Source organism: Acipenser ruthenus, chromosome 36 (genome assembly GCF_902713425.1).
Source record: "Acipenser ruthenus chromosome 36, fAciRut3.2 maternal haplotype, whole genome shotgun sequence".
NCBI lineage: Eukaryota > Metazoa > Chordata > Actinopteri > Acipenseriformes > Acipenseridae > Acipenser > Acipenser ruthenus.
Window position 1 is genome coordinate 9,014,586 of NC_081224.1, and position 20,327 is coordinate 9,034,912.

Genomic DNA, 20,327 nt, shown 5'->3' on the forward strand with positions numbered 1-20,327 from the left:
ACAAAGTGGTCTAACATCAAATTACAACAGAGATTTTGAGAAAGTGCACAGACATAATGCCAAAAAGATGTCAAGCTGTTATTGATGTCAAAGGTGGCCAGACTAAATATGCGCGTCAGACTCATGTCAGATGAGTTTGCAAAAATGAATGATTTCTGTATGAATAAATGTTTTTGTGTACAAAGCACAGTAAATGACACATCTTGAGGTGTTCTAATCAATGTGCTCACTACTGCACATGTTTATTATTTATTTAAACACAGAGTAGTCAAGTTATATACATGTATTTTTATTTAGACAGAGATAATAAATGTACCACCCCAAAGCAACACAAGCTAGACCCCTGTTCTTTTGAGTCTGTATAAAGAGTATCTTTGCTTCTTTTCTACTGAAGCCTGCAGGAAGTCTTTTAACCACACATAGCTTACCTGTCAAACTGCTAAAGCCTGCTGTAAACACTCACAAGCCCCCCTCTGCTGCTGTGCAGAGCTGGGAGGGTATATAAAGACAGCACAGCTTTAGTCATCGATTGTCATTCGGTTGGAGTGAAAGACTGGTTAACTGCATTTGAATTTTCAGGTAAGGGCATTTCTAGATCCTTATATGAATATATATTATATGCTTGCATTTACCATAGTTCCATGCTTTACTACACTTCTCTGTGCTTTACAATGCTTCCCTATGCTTTACTATACCTCTCTGTGTTTTACAATGCTTCCCTATGCTTTACTATACCTCTCTGTGTTTTACAATGCTTCCCTATGCTTTACTACACCTCTCTGTGCTTTACAATGCTTCCCTATGCTTTACCACACCACTCTGTGCTTTACAATGCCTCCCTGTGCTTTACCATACCTATCTGTGCTTTACAATGCTTCCCTATGCTTTACTATACCTCTCTGTCCTTTACAATGCTTCACTATGCTTAGCCATGCATTTACTGTGCTTTATTACACTTTGCTGTGATTTTACTGTGGGGATCTTGTATGCTGTATGATGTGACTTGTTCATTTTAAAGGTTTAAGGCATCTTTTTTTTTTTTTTTTTTTTTCAAATAATAAAAAAAAATCTTTATCGGCTGGTTTCACAGACTCTCAATTAGGACTTATTCCTTTGATTATTAACCTAAATGAACATTGAATAGTCCAAAATTAGTCCTAATCGGGGGTTTGTGAAACCAGCCACTAATGTTAGGTAAGGCAGTCGAAGATTAGAGCTAATTGGGGTCTGTTAAGTGTGTGGCCATGCTCCTTAGTCCTCAAATTCTTCATTACTCATTGAGGCATTTTAATTTTCTTTAGATGCCCTATCCTTGCTTCCTAGTACCAACACAATATGATTTTCTGTAAGCTGAAGTGTTCAGGGGTTGTCAGGTTTTTCCACCACAACTTTCTTTTCCAGAGAACGGTTCTAAGCAATCTTAATTATTATTTATTTATTTCTTAGCAGACGCCCCTATCCAGAGCGACTTACAATTGTTACAAGATATCACATTATACATTATTTCACATTATACAGATATCACATTATTTTTACATACAATTACCCATTTATACAGTTGGGTTTTTACTGGAACAATCTAGGTAAAGTACCTTGCTCAAGGGTACAACAGCAGTGTCCCCCACTGGGGATTGAACCCACGACCCTCTGGTCAGGAGTCCAGAGCCCTAACAACTCCACACTGCTGCTAATTAAGCATATATGTCGGTGTGAAAGAGTGCACACAAGAAGGATTTAAGTAGAACTGAACAAGTTTCCTTTATTGATTCCAATAATCAAAAAGTCACACTTCTGCAGCCTAATCAGTATCATTAGACACAATAACGAGGCCACTAGTTATTAGCACAAATTAAGCAGTAACTAGTTTTCTGATCTCTGGGAGACCATCGGACATGGCGCTGGTGTGTGTTAAAGGAGGATCTTCTTGAATGCTTCTCAAATGGCTGTCTTATATATCTTGCCTAAAAATGTGTGTATGAAGCTAAACCCTGTTTTAGCTTAGCTTAGTTTCTCTTTGCATCTGCAGTGTTCCAACCAAGGTTAGTCCAGTTCCCAAACCCCACTCAGTTCCTTGTTTTATATCCTGAGTAGTAAACATCTTCCCTCCACTGTTCACCGTTTTAGAAGTTGTTTAAGATGTCAATCTGTTATTGATGCTAAGAGTGGTCATACTAAATATGAGAATGAAAGACACTTTCAGACAGAGCTGTGTCGATATTTCTGAATTAGTTTCATGTAAGATGAGTTTACAGAAATTAATAGATAATTTCTGCAGCATATATATATATATATATATATATGCTGCAGAAATTATCTATTAATTTCTGTAAACTCATCTTACATGATGTAAACTCATCTTTTATTACATATATATATATATATATATATATATATATATATATATATATATATATATATATATATATATATATATATATATATATTTCAAACCAAACCACGTTTATTTTAAAATAGGATATGCTAATGAACTCACATTTACAAAGCTGTGAAACAAACAAGAATACCTGTTAGACACCCACATAGTTTTGGTGTTAATGTGTAAAACATACAGTTAAGTTTCCTGCTTGTACTAGGAGAACATTCTGCAATGAACTTTTGTAATTTTTGTAATTTTAAAAATATGTACAATGCGCCACGGTAAACCAACCCTTTTAAGGTTTCCCACACTAAACAAGTGTAATAAAGCACAGTGAAAGCATGGTAAAGCATAGGGAAGCATTGCAAAGCACAGAGAAGTATGGTAAAGCATAGGGAAGCATTGTAAAGCACAGAGAGGTCTGGCAAAGCATAGGGAAGCATTGTAAAGCACAGAGAGCTCTGGTAAAGCATAGGGAAGCATTGTAAAGCACAGAGAGGTATGGTAAAGCATAGGGAAGCATTGCAAAGCGCAGAGAGGTCTGGTAAAGCATAGGGAAACATTGTAAAGCACAGAGAGGTCTGGTAAAGCATAGGGAAGCATTGTAAAGCACAGAGAGCTCTGGTAAAGCATAGGGAAGCATTGCAAAGCACAGAGAGGTCTGGTAAAGCATAGGGAAACATTGTAAAGCACAGAGAGGTTTGGAAAAGCATAGGGAAGCATTGCAAAGCACAGAGAGGTGTGGTAAAGCATAGGGAAGCATTGTAAGCATAGAGAGGTATGGTAAAGCATAGGGAAGCATTGCAAAGCACAGAGAGGTCTGGTAAAGCATAGGGAAACATTGTAAAGCACAGAGAGGTTTGGAAAAGCATAGGGAAGCATTGCAAAGTATAGAGAGCTCTGGTAAAGCACAGGGAAGCATTGCAAAGCACAGAGATATGGTAAAGCATAGGGAAGCATTGTAAAGCACAGAGAGGGTTACATTATAAGGGATTTTTTTCTGATTGTCCCACAGACAAGTGCAAGGCAGATCACTGGTATTCCGCAAACAAAGCTAATAATATTCAAATGCACAGTAATATAGAATCATTATTTCCCAAGATCCATACGTAGGGTTTTGTTAAAACTGCAGTTAAAAATGGATATTACTATATGGCATGTATGAAGGCCTGTTTATTATTACCGGTACCTGAAATAAAGGTCCAGGAAACACAGATGATTTATTTATTTATTGTATTTATTTGCATTTATATAGCGCTTTCTATACATCAGAATCTCAAAGCACTGTACAGTATATAGTAGAAAAAACAAACCACTATACATTAGTATATCATATTACACACACATCTAATGCAATCAGACCATTTAACAGATTTAAATAACAGTATAATATGAAAATACACACACGCAATAATAATAATAATAATAATAATAATAATAATAATAATAATAATAATAATAATAATAAAAGCAGTAATTTAAAAAAACAAAAGAATTGGAAAGCTCCAAGCATACAAACAGTGGATGCATAAGCAGAAAATCTATTACACAGCGTTAACATGACTGAAAGTTTGCAACAACAACAAGTTATAAAAAACGTTTGTCATGCTGGATAAATGTATGAATAATAAATCATTATTGTTTAAACAAACTGGATAGTCTCTATTGCAGGCTACAATCACTTTAAACTTTAGAGCAAGTGAGCTGTAGAATGTGATGAATTACAAACAAGACAGAACATAAAAACAAGCAATGGAACAACATGGGAGTAAAATGAATTGTGTCTTGTTTAAACTTTTTTTTTTATCGTCCCTAATTCCAACAAAAATTTTGTTGAAAGGATCGGCCCGGTTGGTGAAGGAAGAAAACGGAGATGAAAAACCTCGTGCCCTCGATTCTCATCCTGTCTGCCGTGATCTTGCTGGAGTTTCCACAGGTTATATTTCTATGTTCTTTTCTGGATTGGCCTCTTAGTCTTTCATAATTAAGCTGACTATTAATTTACGTAAGGATACAGTGTGCAGGGCTGGCTACAGAAATATTTGACATGCACCCCTCACGTATTGACTGTACAGTATATATTAATATATTTATAATGTATTCATTTATTTCTTCATTTTAAATTCTTTTTAAAACGGCAGCCTCGCAAGCAAGCACAGACCTCGTCGAGGATAGACGTGTGCATTCAATGTTGATTACATTTGTATATAATTAATTGGTGATTATTACAAATAGTTGTTTGTTCTTAAAGAGAGAGACTTAACATTAAAATAAAAACAAACGTTCTTTTTCAATAGATTCTTGTAGCTACAGTTAATGCTTTTGCAACAAGTCTATTGCAGGAATGCAACATGTTAGACGGTGTTTGTTGTATGGTCAGCTTTTCTGTGTTGATATGCATTCAATGAGAGCGCAATGAGACCCTCCAGGGTGGGCGCTACGGGGCTATACCGGACCTTTCACAGGGGCTATAAGGGGGCTCTTACGGCCCTGGGCGATCCGGTATTCCCCAAAACCACCCACCCTGTCGGGTCGTATTGCTTACTTATTTTATGGACCATAAAACAGGTAAAAATCGTTTTTAACCCCCCCCCCCCCCCCCAATTCCACAACCCAAACAGGTGAAGATAGGAACACATAAACAAATGAAACAGTAATGTAATATTAACAGACTGACATCAATACAACACAACACTTTATTACGTTCATCTTGTGACTTTAGTAATGTAGTAAAGGCATTAACTCAAAGCCAGCCCGATGCAGTAATTGTGGGGAAGAAATGCTGCACTTTCCCATCTCCTTTTAAAATGACCTTTGTACATCCAACTTAAAACAGAAACGTCCAATTTAATTACATCAAAACTTTCTGGAGGGTCCCATGGTGTAGCAGCAAAAGCCACTGGGATGGCATAGGCCTAGATAAATCGCATGCCTCGCAGGCACGAATCTAGACTGCTGGTTGTCGGGCCGCATTGCCAATTTAATTTCCCGGTTGGGGATCTCGCCGCCTCTCGGTGCGCGGCTACCCCCTGTCTGCCAAGTGCTGAATTGCTCTCTGTGCGGTCTTGGTGATGACAGCTGTGTGTGATGTGATAGTATGTCTAACACAGCAGCAAACCAGATAGTAACTGAAACCTATACGTAGGAAGCATTCTCGCGTGGATTCTTTTTCAACAGGTGTGTGTTGTGAATTAAAGTTCATAAAAACCAGGCGAAATTATTTTTTTATCGGTTTAAAAAAAAAAAGCATATGCCGGTAACATGATCTTAAATTCAGCAGGTAGTCATCGGTAAAGAAAATATAGCGAAAACCAGAACCCTTAAATATAATTAATTACTTATTATCAGACTAATTATTATTTATTTCTTAGCCGACGCCCTTATCCAGAGCGACTTACAATTGTTAAAAGATATCACATTATTTTTACATACAATTACCCATTTATACAGTTGGGTTTTTACTGGAGCAATCTAGGTAAAGTAGCTGCAGTGTCCCCCACCCGGGATTGAACCCACGACCCACTGGTCAGGAGTCCAGAGCCCTAACCACTACTCCACACTGCTGCCATATATACTAACAACATGAGACTAATACCAACAACATGAGAAATGGTACTGAAACTCAGTAATGATGCAATGAAAAGAGCATTAGGAACTTCTGTTACAAACTACTTTTTTAAGAAGGCTAAAAATGCTAGCAAAGATGACGGCAACACTGCATCGACTAAGACTGTGTGGGCACAAACACAAAGAAAGCTCTTCCTGGGATGGCATACTGAGAACCGATGAGACGACCCTTCAAAAGAAGATGCGCCTGCTTCTGAGCCAGAATTAACTATTCTATTACCTATGATGTTTGTTAAGTTCAGTATTCAAATAAAATGTGAATTTGTATAATAATTCTTGATTAAGAAAGTCGATATTTTAGTGGCACTCCAGAACCTTCAGATTTCGGCCTACAACACTGTTTTGGATTACAATATGTGTAATCGCTCGTGCATATTATAAACAAATGGTGTTTCTTCTACTTATGTTTTTATATTTTTGTCTTTTTTTTGTTTTGTTTTTCAGACACAATGTTTTAAGGCTTCAATACCGATGGACCTCGCAGGAAATTCCCTTGACGATCAATATGTCGGTTGTAGAAAGGAAATGTTAAAAATCGTCAATAAAAAATATCTTTCATCAGAATTAAAAAAAAAACCAGACTTTAAAAACGCCTGGGACACAGCAAAAAAAACAATGAAAAAAAAAAAGCAGAAGGCACTGAAACTGGAACAAGCCATGGCAATCTATGTTTACACTATGGATGCTGTACATGACCAGTTCAATAAAGCAGTTAGAGAAGGAGGAACACATTACAAAGATTTTCCATTCAAGTCATTGCATTTTCTTTTGACAGACGCCCTGAATACTCTGAGATCCCAGAAGGGTAAATGTTATAAGGTTTTTAGAGGAGTTACTAAAAAGTCTACCGCTGTTGTAGGTGCAATTGTACGATTTGGGCAGTTTGCTTCTACCTCTGTAGACAAAAATGTAGCGAAAGAGTTTGGAACAACAACAGTGTTTGAAATACAGACCTGCCTCGGCGTGCTAATTGAAGAATATTCAGATAACCCACATGAAGAAGAGGTACTTATTCCACCTTTTGAAAAATTTAAAGTGTTGAATGTCAAAGGAAATCAAATCCAACTGGAACACATTCCTGACAAGACGAGTAACTTCAACTGCTTGGGAGGTAAGCAATGATCAAGCATGTGATTGAGTGGAAGAGCAGCCGTGCTGGAAATGAACTTTTCTAGTTAAAGCAGGGCCAGGATTGGCTTTGTTTTAAAGAGATGCCGTCTCCGTCTTCAGGGATATTGTCTGTTAAGGTTCTGTTAAGATCATTGCTACCTGACACTGTGCATTTGCATAGAGGTTTTCCGTTTGCTTAATCACGGTCAGCCCCATCGCAATGTTTAACACGCCTTTGTCAAGGGAAAGTGTGATTGAAAACAAACTGTGGAAGTAGTGATAGGCTTTTGATGCCATGGTAACCACACTCACTTATTTCTATTTAATTCTATTACTGTGCTTGTGATGTCATTTACTACACAGTTAATGATGTAAGAAAGCAATCTACTGTTCCTGTCTATTTAAACCTTTAGGCATCATGGTGTCTAGTCTATTTGTCCATTTATTTTCCTTTATTCTTCAATATTTTACATTATCTAATCTTTTTTTTAAAGCTGCAAGTTTTATGTCATTCATGTTATGTTTGTTATTTGTAAAGTGCTGAACTATTGGTTCATTTACTCTCTCATTTCTCATGATTGAGAGGTGATTCTGTATTTTTATATATAATGCTGTACCTGTCACTTCGATATATTTTATTTTATTACATTTTTTGCAAACATGAGAGGTTCCTTAAGACTGAATATTTATTCTCTCTATTTGAGATTTCACTTTTATCTTTACATTTGCTCTTACATATGTAAAGATATGCTCTTACAGGTTTTAATGTCCTTTAATGTGTCTGTCATCTGTTTGTGTTTACTGTGGACCAAAATGTCAGCTAAATTGCATCCCTTCTAAAAGCCACAATCAGTGCTTTATGAATTTATTTTTTTTCTGAATTATGATGTATGCGTTAATGCTCCAAGCAGATCATACTCTAATACTCAAGCAGATCATACTCTAATACTCAAGCAGATCATACTCTAATACTCAAGCAGATCATTCTCTAATACTCAAGTAGATCATACTCTAATACTCAAGCAGATCATACTCTAATACTCAAGCAGATCATACTCTAATACTCAAGCAGATCATACTCTAATACTCAAGCAGATCATACTCTAATACTCAAGCAGATCATACTCTAATACTCAAGCAGATCATACTCTAATAGTCAAGTAGATCATACTCTAATACTCAAGCAGATCATACTCTAATACTCAAGTAGATCATACTCTAATACTCAAGCAGATCATTCTCTAATACTCAAGTAGATCATACTCTAATAGTCAAGTAGATCATACTCTAATACTCAAGCAGATCATACTCTAATACTCAAGCAGATCATACTCTAATACTCAAGTAGATCATACTCTAATACTCAAGTAGATCATACTCTAATACTCAAGTAGATCATACTCTAATACTCAAGCAGATCATACTCTAATACTCAAGCAGATCATACTCTAATACTCAAGCAGGTCATACTCTAATACTCAAGTAGATCATACTCTAATACTCAAGTAGATCATACTCTAATACTCAAGCAGATCATACTCTAATACTCAAGCAGGTCATACTCTAATACTCAAGTAGATCATACTCTAATACTCAAGCAGATCATACTCTAATACTCAAGTAGATCATACTCTAATACTCAAGCAGATCATACTCTAATAGTCAAGCAGATCATACTCTAATAGTCAAGTAGATCATACTCTAATACTCAAGTAGATCATTGAGTATATATGCTACTAATTTGTTCTTTTTTTCATTATATTCCAGTGAAGAAAAACATGCTTCTGTCGTGAAGGATTATGTTACTTTGGTAACAAGTCTCCCTGAAGATGCAAAACACAATGCTGAGTGGCTATTCTATTTGTTCTACATTCTTTTAGTATACTGTATCTTCCTTGAGAATGATCTGGTCATTACGTTCAGTCTTTGATCAGAAATTTCAATTCTTATTTAAATGGATCTGTGGGAGGCTCCCACTCACACTGTGTATTAATGTGGAGGAGTCAGGGATAATTTTCACCTGCATTCAGAAAATTAGGAATAGATGAAAGAAGACATGCTGATTACAGCAGTGTGCACGTTTATTAGAACACCTCAAGATTGGTCATTTATTGAGCTTTGCACACACAAAAAAATGTGTCAATTTACTACAGAAATTAATTGCTCATCTTACATGAAACTAATTAAAAAAACACAGCTGTTGTCTTTAATGCTTACATTTAGTCTGGCCACCTTTGGCATCAATAACAGCTTGATGTCTTTTTTGGCACTGTGTCTGTGCACTTTCTCAAAATCTCTGGTGTCATTTGATGTTAGACCACTTTGTGCTTTAAATAGGCATCTCAACAACTTCTAAAAAGTCTCCTGCATTTCACTGTTGGTGGCTACTGTATGCATTCCTTTTTTCTTCCAATATGAAATGAATTGCATGTGTGGCATATTAAAGTCATCAATATAATTAGACAGTCAATGACTTGCCTATTTTGACCATTTTCCAGAACATTCAGTTCCAGTGGTTTGATTTCATATGCACAACAAATCAAAACTACAGAAGCAATGGGGTTCTCTGATAAATTTACACACTTCTGTATAGTAACTATAGATTTTAACTGGCAATGGAAGACTTTACAACCCACGAGCAACATTATCACTGGCGGACCCTTTAAAGGGTTGCTAACCAAGGTTTTAAAATGTATTCCCTATTATTATCCCCTGTCTTATTTGGCGGCTCTCACTCATGTGAATAAACTAGGCATTGCATGAACACTGGTGAAGTATTCCCACCTGTATTAACATGGTAATGTAGAGGGAGGTCAAGACTGATGCACGCCCCTATGTATCACTAAAAAAACATGAATGTAAATGTGATCCATCTCACTCTCCTCTATCTGAGTGTAATCTGCAGCTTAATAAAGCATTTGCAAACTAATAAAGAATGTAGTTTGTCTTTAATTTTGAAATGCACATGCAAACGAATATCATGATATGAGCTGTATTTTTTTCATGGTAAAAAGGCTTATTTCACAGCATTTCACGGTCTAAAAATAGGTGTTTTAAGATATTTCACTGATTAAACATAACATTTATTAAAGCTGAAAAAAAATGTCTTGGCACATTCAAAATTGATCATTTCCTTTAGTTAAACAAATGTCCCTAAATATTTACATGCTAAAATTGTAGAATATTTAGTTTTTATGTCCTCCTTTTAAAGGCATACTATTTTTACCTTGAGTGAATTATCAAACAAAACACATAAGGAAATGTAAAAATCACAGACATGTGAAATATTCCTGATCTTTGATACAACTGGTGTCTTTTTCATTGGATACATTTTAAATAAATCGTGCAGCTCTGTGCAGCGTGTGTTCAATCTTTAACTGGAAGCAAAGTAAACCAGCTGCCAGGATCCTAAATGCAGTGTAACTGGTAGTGCTTCAATAAGGCAAACGTTTACTGTATTTATTTTTAAGTGATACAAAATATGGGATACAATGCTTTACCACAATTATTAAAACAGGATATGCTAATGAACTCACATTTACAAAGCTGTGAAACAAACAAGAATACCCGTTAGACACCCACGTGGGTTTGGTGTTAATGTGTGAAACATACAGCTAAGTTTCCTGCTTGTACTGGCCAACACTGATTCTGTCATTTAGTGTCTGAGAAAATTCTGCAATGCATTTTTGTAGCAGGAGAAAATTCTGCAATGCATTTTTGGAACAGGTGAAAATTCTGCAATGCACTTTTGGAACAGGTGAAAATTCTGCAATGCACTTTTGTAATAGGTGAACATTGTGCAATGCATTTTTGTAATAGAAGAACATTATCTCATTTATTTGAGAGGATCCTGTTTGTCGGGCAGTACCATGAGGAATCTGAATACCAGGGGTCCCTGTTCTCTTACTTATCAATACGAGCATGCTGTAGTCGAATAAGAACACTAGGGGGCACCATATTCTGACAAGTTTTAGTTTAGGTTAGTTTACAGTACTTTATTCATGACATTTTTTTCAGATTTATAACAGTGACTTGGTGCCAGTTAAGCTGCTCAAAAGCAAATATATAGGTCTGTTAAATTCCCTTTACTGTAAAGTGTGTGAACATTTGTATTTGATACTATTTTTAATAGGACCACTAAAATATGTATAAAAATAGATAAACAATAGCTTTAGAAATGATGAAAGTAGTTTGCTGAAAAGTGGAAATTGAAGGCAAAGAATTCTTCTCTAACAATTTAAAAATCCAGAATTAATAAGAATTACAATTAATATAAAACAAGTTACTTTGCTTCACATTACTATGTGCTGTTTTACTCTCAAAATTAAATTAAGTGGTAAAATTGCCTGTTAATATAAGGAATTCCATAATGTAGTTACTGGTCTGGTTACAGAATTGAGGAGTAATGACATGTATTCAAAATTGTAATTACAGTGTAACTACAGTGTAGTTAATGTACCGTACCTGTATTTTGAAGTGTATCCCATATTTTTTATCACTTAAAAATAAATTTTACAAGAAGGGTATATTTCACATGCCTGTTACTTTTACCTTTATTGGTAACACTTTACATTAAGGTGCTGTTTATTAATGTTTTATAGATACTTAATAAATATGTTACAGGGTGTTAATAACATATTATAGATGATTTATAATCATGCAATAGCCATATACAGAATTACGATTAAACATCCCTGTGGCAATGTGCCCCGCCCCTGTGTGCATTTGTGTGTTATGTGTTGTATGTTGCATGTGTTAATGTTGGTGTATAGAGATTGGTACACGGGATATAAACAGGTCTGTGTTTCACGTGTGATTTAAATTGTATATTTGTATTTAGGCACGGGATTGCACATCACTGCACGTGCATTTAAAGTATAGTATGTGAGCACGGGGTTGCACAGAATTAATTCACATGCTGGGATTCAAGTGAATAATTAATTAGTAATTGAATCCCAGCATAATAGTATATATAGATGCACATTTCTTTCACTTGGGGTTGGGTGTTCGAGAGTGGAGAACGGGAGAGAGAGAGGAGGAAAAAGGAAAGTAGGAAAAAAGTAAAGAAAGCTATGTTTTTGTTTCACTCACCGTTTGCCTGTCTGTGCACTGTCTGTTTACTGTTTTAGTCCGTTTTGTTCGTCTATTTATTTTGGCGTAAGTGCCGTGTCTTGTTTTGTGTTCTGTTTAAACCTTTACTTTGTTAATAAACGCTGAGTGCCACCATTTGCACTCAGCTTCTCATCACCACCGTCTGCCTGTGTATTCCTTTCTGGTCTGACGCCACCCACTCCGGCCATCTTTGTGACAATCCCAAAGTAGAATAGGTGGCTAAAAACTGTCCCCTTTATAAATCATGTATTCTGTCTATGGCTTTGACAGTCTATTGTTTTTTTTTTGTTTGTTTGTTTTTTTTTAAATAATTTAGTTGTTGCCAATTAGTTTTTATTATTTTCTCCCCAATTTGAAATGCCCAATTATTTTATTATGCTCAGCTCACCGCTACCACCCCTGTGCTGGTTCGGGAGGGGTGAAGATGAACACACGCTGTCCTCCGAAGCGTGTGCCGTCAGCCGCCCGCTTCTTTACACACTGTGAACTCACCGTGCAGCCGCCTCAGAGCTACAGCGTCGGAGGACAACGCAGCTCTGGGCAGCTTACAGGCAAACCCGCAGGCGCCCGGCCAGACTACAGGGGTCGCTGGTGCGCGGTGAGCCGAGGACACCCTGGCCGACCTAACCCTCCCTCTCCCCGGGCGACGCTCGGCCAATTGAGCGCCGCCCCTTGGACTCGAACTAGCGACGTCCAGGCTATAGAGCGCATCCTGCACTCTAGCGAGTGCTTTTACTGGATGCGCCACTCGGGAGCCCCAGTCTATTGTTTTTTAATTGCCTTTTCAAAGTCTGGTGCCTGCTTGCCAGCTGTGCTGTTTTGGTCAGTCAGTTAGCATAGGAGACGTTAATGTCAAGAGACACCAATGCCAGGATGGCAAGTGCAATAAAAATAAAACTTCGGGCAGCTGTGCCCTGTGCAGAAAGGCGGCGTGGAGAAGCGCATTATCTGTGTTGATTGTGAACAGCCTTAGACTCAAGGTAAAGGAATACCATTTTGTCAAAAAAAAGAGAAATAAATTAGACTTTTTTTTTTATATAACTTCTTGTGCTGTGCGCTTCTGTAAAACGTTTTCTTCTAAGTTTATTTATCTACGTTGTTCAGTTGCTTTTGCACATCTGATAATAAACCAATTGCTGTTGCTGTTGTAAACTGATGTCTGTTCAGATGTTTATTTATTTACATTGTCTTGTTTTGATTTGTAAAATAAATGTTAATATACCGTATATACAGATGTTTGTGACGTACTCAATAATAAAAAAAAAACTAAATTGCATCTGACTGTTTCTCCGTTCGTTATACTATTTACAGTGTTTAGAATACAGCCGTCAGAAAGACTGCTGCGGGGCTTCTAGGTATGAGTATATCTCCGGTCCTTCTAGTGTTGAAGACAAATCGCATTCTTTATTAGTTTGCAAATGCTTTATTAAGCTGCAGATGACACTCAGATAGAGGAGAGTGAGATGGATCACATTTACATTCATGTTTTTTTAGTGCTACACAGGGGCGTGCATCAGCCTTGACCTCCCTCTACATTACCATGTTAATACAGGTGGGAATACTTCACCAGTGTTCATGCAATGCCTAGTTTATTCACATGAGTGAAAGCGGCCAAATAAGGCAGGGGATAATAATAGGGAATACATTTTAAAATCTTGGTTAGCAACCCTTTAAAGGGTCCGCCAGTGATAATGTTGCTTGTGGGTTGTAAAGTCTTCCATTGCCAGTTTAATCTGATGTTAACAGCTTACAATCTATATACAGCAGTGTGCAAATTTATCAGAGAACCCCGTTGCTTTTGTAGTTTTGATTTGTTGTGCATATGAAATCAAACCACTGGAACTGAAAGCCCTGGAAAATTGTCAAAACAGGCAAGTCACTGACTGTCTAATTATATTGATGACTTCAATATGCCACACATGCAATTCAATTCAAATAGGTAGAGAAAAAGAACACACAGCCACAAATGGTAAAATGAAGGAGACTTTTTAGAGGTTGTTTAAGATACCTAATTAAAGCAGCCCCAAACGAATGTACAATGTGAGTGCGAGAATATAATTCTCAAAGAAGGTGCACTGGCCTATACTAAAAATAATATAGAACAATTGATTAGACACCCAGCATTTTCCCAGCGTTGAGTTTTGCATCTTCAGGGAGACTTGTTAACTAATGCAACATAATCCTTCACGACAGGAGCATTTTTTCGGCACTGGAATATAAGGAAAAAAAGAACAAATTAGTAGCAATATATATATATATATATATATATATATATATATATAATATATACAGTATACTCAAAATACAAAACTACTTGAGTGTAATATAAGGAAAGAGAAAGTTAAGAGAGTACCATGAATAATTACATATTCTAAAATATTACCTAACAAAATGTTTGGAAGCATAATTCATATATATCTATATATTTCCTAAGGCGCAAGGCGCTGCTTGTGGTTTTCAGAAGGAAAGCTGATATTGTGGTCACATTAAACGACATTAAAATCAATAAGAGCACATGTAAAGCATGCAAATATACACTACCGGTCAAAAGTTTTAGAACACCTCCAGTTTCTATTGAAATGTATGCAGTTTAATGTCTCAATGTATTCTGAAATTAAAGCATAGAACAAATAAACAATTGGAGATAAAAAAGAAATCATGGAATCGTTTTGTTTAACAAAATTTAATCTAAATTTTTGACTCATCAAAGTAGCCACCTTTTGCAGATATAACAGCCGAACACACTCATGGCATTCTTTCTACAATGGAAATCAAATATTGTTCGGAAAGTTCTTCCCAACACTGTTGCAGAAGTTCCCACAAACGTGTTGCACTTGTAGGTTGCTTTGCTTTCACCCTTCTGTCCAGTTCATCCCAAACCAGCTCGATGGGGTTTAAGTCTGGAGACTGTGCTGGCCATTCCATGATTTGAAGCCTAAGGTAGTTCTGACATAGCCTGGAGGTATGTTTTGGGTCATTACCTTGCTGTAGGATGAACCCCTGACCAACTAGGCGTATACTAGAGGGTATTGCATGGCGCTGCAAAATGCTGTGGTAGCAGTTTTGGTTCAGGGTGCCACTCACTCTGTGCAAGTCGCCGACTCTGGATCCAGCAAAAGAGCCCCAGACCATCACGCTTCCTCCTCCATGTTTGACAGTTGGTGTCACGCACCGAGGAACCATCCTTTCGCCTACTCGACGACGTACAAAAACCCTGCGTGATGAACCGAAGATTTCAAATTTTGATTCATCGGTCCATAAGACCTTCTTCCAGTCTTCAGTAGTCCACTGGCGGTGCTTCATGGCCCAGGCAAGCCTCTTTTTCTTATTTTGCCATCTTAGCAATGGCTTTCTTACTGCCACTCGACCTGTCAAACCTGCAGCTCGAAGTCTTCTCTTCACAGTTGAAACTGAGACTTGCTTACTTCGACCAGTGTTAAACTGTGCTTGAAGCTGTTGTCCTGTGAGCCGCCTATCACGCAAGCTGTTGACTCTCAGAAACTTGTCTTCTGATTCTGTTGTGGCTTTGGGTCTGCCAGACCTCTTCCTGTCAGAGTTTCCTCCAGTTTCCAAGTGCCTTTTGATGGTGTAGGAAACTGTACTCACTGACACCTTGGCTTTCTTTGCAATTTCTCTAAAGGAAAGACCTACACTTTTAAGGGTTATAATGGTCTGTCTGTCTTCCTTTGTTAATTGCCTTTTTTTTGCCATTATGAGAGCAATATACTACTTCCTGCAGTACAATACTGTCCAAATAATGCTTAAGAGGGTGTAGTAACACAGTCTGTTCCAACACTGCTTTTATACAGACAGAGGGTTTCTAAGTAATCAACAAAAGTTGGGACACCTGTAGGAATTGTTAGCATCAACTTTCAAGGCTTAATTTACTTCCATTGCTGCAGAACAGCTGTAAGTTGTTAACCCATTACTTGTTCCCTGAAAAAGGCCTTTTTGTATAACTCTGAAATGTACATTATTTTTCAGTTTTTGGTAACCTAAACTTTTTTTATTAACCTCTGGCAGTTTACCGCTTACCTTTGTACCATTTCAGGTTATTCACTGGACTTGAACTGCTTAAATTTCAATAAAAACTGGAAAAATGGGGGTGTTCTAAAACTTTTGACCGGTAGTGTATTTGAAAAGATAAAAGTGAAATCGCAAATACGGAAAATAAATATTCAGTCTTAAAAAAAACCCATCATACAATCACCTCTCAAACATGAGAAATAAAACAGTAAATGAACCAATAGCTCAGCACTTTTCAAATAACAACCATAACCTGATGACCTAAAACTTGTAGTTTTAGAAGAAAAAAAATTAGATAATGTACAATATTGAAGAGATATAAAGGAAAATAAATGGATAAATAGACTAGATACCATGATGCCTGAAGGTTTAAATAGAAAGGAACAGTAGATTGTTTTGTTACGTCATTAACTATGTAGAAAATGACATCACAAGCACAGAAATAGATTTCAATAGAAATAAGGGAGTGTGGTTACCCTGGCATCAAAAGCCTATAAGTACCTCCACAGTTTGTTTTCCATTACACTTTCCCTTGACCAAGGCGTGTTAAACATTGCGATGGGGCTGACCGTGATTAAGCAAACGGAGAACCTCTATGCAAATGCACAGTGTCAGAGAGCAATGATCTTAACAGAACCTTAACAGGCAATATCCCTGGAGATGGAGACGGCATCTCTTTAAAACAAAGCCAATCCTGGCCCTGCTTTAACTAGAAAAGTTCCTTCTCAATCACATGCTTGATCATTGCTTACCTCCCAAGCAGTTGAAATTACTCGTCTTGTTAGCAATACGTGCCAGGTGGATTTGATTTCCATCGACTTTCAGAACTTTAAATTTTTCAAAAGGTGGAATAAGTACCTCTTTTTCACTTTGGTTATCTGAATATTCTTCAATTGGCACGCCGAGGCAGGTGTGTATTATGAACAAAGTTCCGTTTCCAAACTGTTTTGCTACATTTTTGTCTAGAGAGGTAGAAGCAAACTGACCAAATCGTACAGTTGTACCTTCAAGAGCGGTAAACTGGCCTTGAACCCCTCTAAAAACATCATAACATTTACCCTTCTTGGACCTCAGAGTTTTCAGGGCGTCTGTCAAATAAAAATGCAACGACTTGAACGGAAAAGCTTCGTAATGTTTTCCTCCTTTTCTAACTTCTTCATTGAACGTGTTGTAAACGTCCATAGTATAAGCATAGATTGCCGTGGCTTGTTCCAAATTCAACGACATCCTCTTTTTTTTCACCATTGACTTTTTTGCTGTTTCCCAGACTTTTTTAAAATTGGGGGTGTTTTGTAATTCTGATGGAAGATATTTTTCCTTAACAAGTTTTAACATTTTTCTTTCGCAACGGACATATTGATCATCGAGGGAATTTTCTGCGAGGTCCATCGTTATCGGAGCCTTAAAACATTGTATCTGAAAAAAAGAACAATGTAAGACATAACTAGAAGAAACACAATTTGTTTATAACATACATAGCACGTGATTGACACATATTGTAATCTACAGAAATGTGATAAGCAGTGGTGCAGTCCGTAACACCATTAAAATACTGATTTTCTTAAATAAGAATTATTATATGAATTCCCATTGTATTTGTATACTGAACTTCTAGTAACACATATAGCCTAATAGGTAATATAATAGGTAATTCTGGATCAGAAGCAGACTCATCTTCTTTTGAAGTCAGCTCTGCGGTTCTCTGTATGCTATCCTGGGAAGTGCTTTGTTTGTGTGTGCCCACAGTCCAAGTCGATGCTCTGTTGCTGTCGTCTTACTCAGCATTTTTCGCCTTCTTAAAGAAGTAGTTCGTAACAGAAGAAGTTTCCAATGTTCTTTTCATTGCATCAAGAGGACTACTAACTGAATCAAAGTCGTGCAGGAGATAGGAGTCTTCTTTTTAGTGGTAGTTGGTGCATGCCATCTAAGTAGAGATGATGAGCGCCCTCTATCTTTATAAATATATATTTTTTATTTTTTCCATTATATCTTCTCCCATTTCCCTGTACTTTTTATAAACTTAAATAGTTTCCTTTCTCTATTTGTTTTTCTCTTTCTACTTTTAAAATATAATTTACTGATGCTGCTATAATTTCTATGTCCCTTCTTATTTAATAAGCTTCTTTACTGATTGTATGTATTGCATGCCATGAGTATATGTTCTACAGTTTCTTGCTCCCCACAGTTATTACATTTTTCATTCTCATGACTTCCAGTTCTGTATAAATGTATAAAATAATTTAAAAGGAAGAATTAACTGTACAAGACTCTACTGAAAAAACAACTTTTGTTTTGTTGTAATGTTGACTCTTTCCCTTTAAGAACAAGCAAATTAATTAATTGTAATAACCCCCAATTAATTATATAAAAATATAATCAACTTTGTTTGAATACACACTGAGGAATGTGTCTTGCCACAATGCGTCTGTGCTTGCTTGTGTGTCTGCCGTTTTAAAAATAATTTAAAAGGAATAAATGCATGCTTACATTCTTAATATACTGTACAGTCACTATGTGGGGTGAGGGGTTGATTAAGCGATACTGCCCATCAATGATGGCTCTACCGTGTGATAGTTGACCACGATGAGCCGAAGGCGAGTGCGCTAACGAAAGTCAAGGTCAACTATCACACAGTAGAGCCATCATCGAGAGGGCACTATTATTCAACTTTCCGTGTCTGTTGTTGAAAATTGCTTGATGTCTGTGCGCCAGCCCAGCTGACAGGGCTGTGATTGGCTGGCTTGGCAGCTGCGGGTACAGGATTGGTTGCTTTCGTCTGTGCAAAGTATTGATTGGCTAGTTTTGGTGGATGTCAAAATACACATTTTGACCAATTGTGTCTTTGTTTAGTGTTTGCTGTCCAATAGACGTGAACTGAGGTTTCAATACGGCATGTCAAAATGAAACAGCTGGCACTTGTGCAGATTGATTTTAAACTTAATTTACAGTTGGTGCTGAGATGTTCCAGCAAGCATCTACTGTCTATTAATACATTGGCAAGGACCGCCATCCTATTCATTTCAATGGGTTTGTGACGTCAGACCCGTGGAGATATCTAGTCACAAACCCGATATCACCACGGTCATTCGGGTTATCACTCACATTTTCATTAAATATCTTTTAAAACTTACTTTTGGTCTTTTTTCATTCAAAATTCATTCATAGCCATTGTATAATCGCAATATGGCACGACAGGGTGTGTGTTGTTGTGGGATATAGACACTTCTCGCGTAGTTGAAAGCACCCGAGGTGTGCCGATATCCCACATCAACACACACCCAGTCGTGCCATATTGCTTAATTACAGCCTGCTAAAGCAGGAAGCTGATTGGTTGACGTTACTGAATAATTTTCTAATGTCAAATATTTCTGTAGGCAGCCTGTATCCGTATCAGTCAGCTTAATTATGAAAGACAGACAGAGAAATCCAGAAAAGAACATAGAAATATAACCTGTGGAAACTCCAGCAAGATCACGGCAGACAGGATGAGAATCGAGGGCACGAGGTTTTTCATCTCCGTTTTCTTCCTTCACCAACCGGGCAAATCCTTTCAACAGAACTTATTTAATTAGGAATGAGAGTACAAAGTTTAAACAAGGCACAATTCATTTTACTCCCATGTTGTTCCATTGCTTGTTTTTATGTTCTTTCTTGTTTGTAATTCATCACATTCTACAGCTCACTTGCTCTAAACTTTAAAGTGATCAATTCCTCTTTGATTCAAGTTGCAACCTGAGGTTGATATATATAAGGAAGCTTGCAATAGAGACTATTCAGTTTGTTTAAACAATAATGATTTCTTAAATGTGTTGTTGCTGTTGTTGCAAACTTTCAGTCATGTTAACGCTGTGTAATAGATTTTCTGCTTATGCATAACCACTGTTTGTATGCTTGGAGCTTTCCAATTCATTACATACAGTTCATCATCTGTGTTTCCTGGACCTTTATTTCAGGTACTGGTAGTAATAAACAGGACTGCATACATGCCATATAGTAATATCCATTTTTAACTGCAGTTTTAACAAAAAACTACTTCTGAATCTTGGGAAATAATCATTCTATATTACTGTACGTT

General features: G+C 36.9%; 2 protein-coding genes across 2 annotated transcripts; one reads left to right on the forward strand and one right to left on the reverse strand.

Moving 5' to 3' along the window:
- Nucleotides 1-537: 537 nt before the first annotated feature.
- Nucleotides 538-10,024, forward strand: LOC117402126 (erythroblast NAD(P)(+)--arginine ADP-ribosyltransferase-like). The gene is made up of 4 exons (XM_059008271.1): nt 538-579; nt 4,218-4,313; nt 6,449-7,115; nt 8,882-10,024. Exons 2-4 carry the CDS (start codon nt 4,251-4,253, stop codon nt 8,905-8,907), a joined length of 756 nt encoding a protein of 251 aa, XP_058864254.1. The 5' UTR covers nt 538-579; nt 4,218-4,250; the 3' UTR covers nt 8,908-10,024.
- A 3,622-nt stretch (nt 10,025-13,646) lies between these two features.
- On the reverse strand, nt 13,647-19,797 carry LOC117402143 (erythroblast NAD(P)(+)--arginine ADP-ribosyltransferase-like). Its single transcript, XM_059008272.1, has 3 exons — nt 19,704-19,797; nt 17,005-17,668; nt 13,647-14,435 (listed from the first exon to the last, which is right to left on the reverse strand). Exons 1-3 carry the CDS (start codon nt 19,764-19,766, stop codon nt 14,389-14,391), a joined length of 774 nt encoding a protein of 257 aa, XP_058864255.1. The 5' UTR covers nt 19,767-19,797; the 3' UTR covers nt 13,647-14,388.
- Nucleotides 19,798-20,327: the final 530 nt, after the last annotated feature.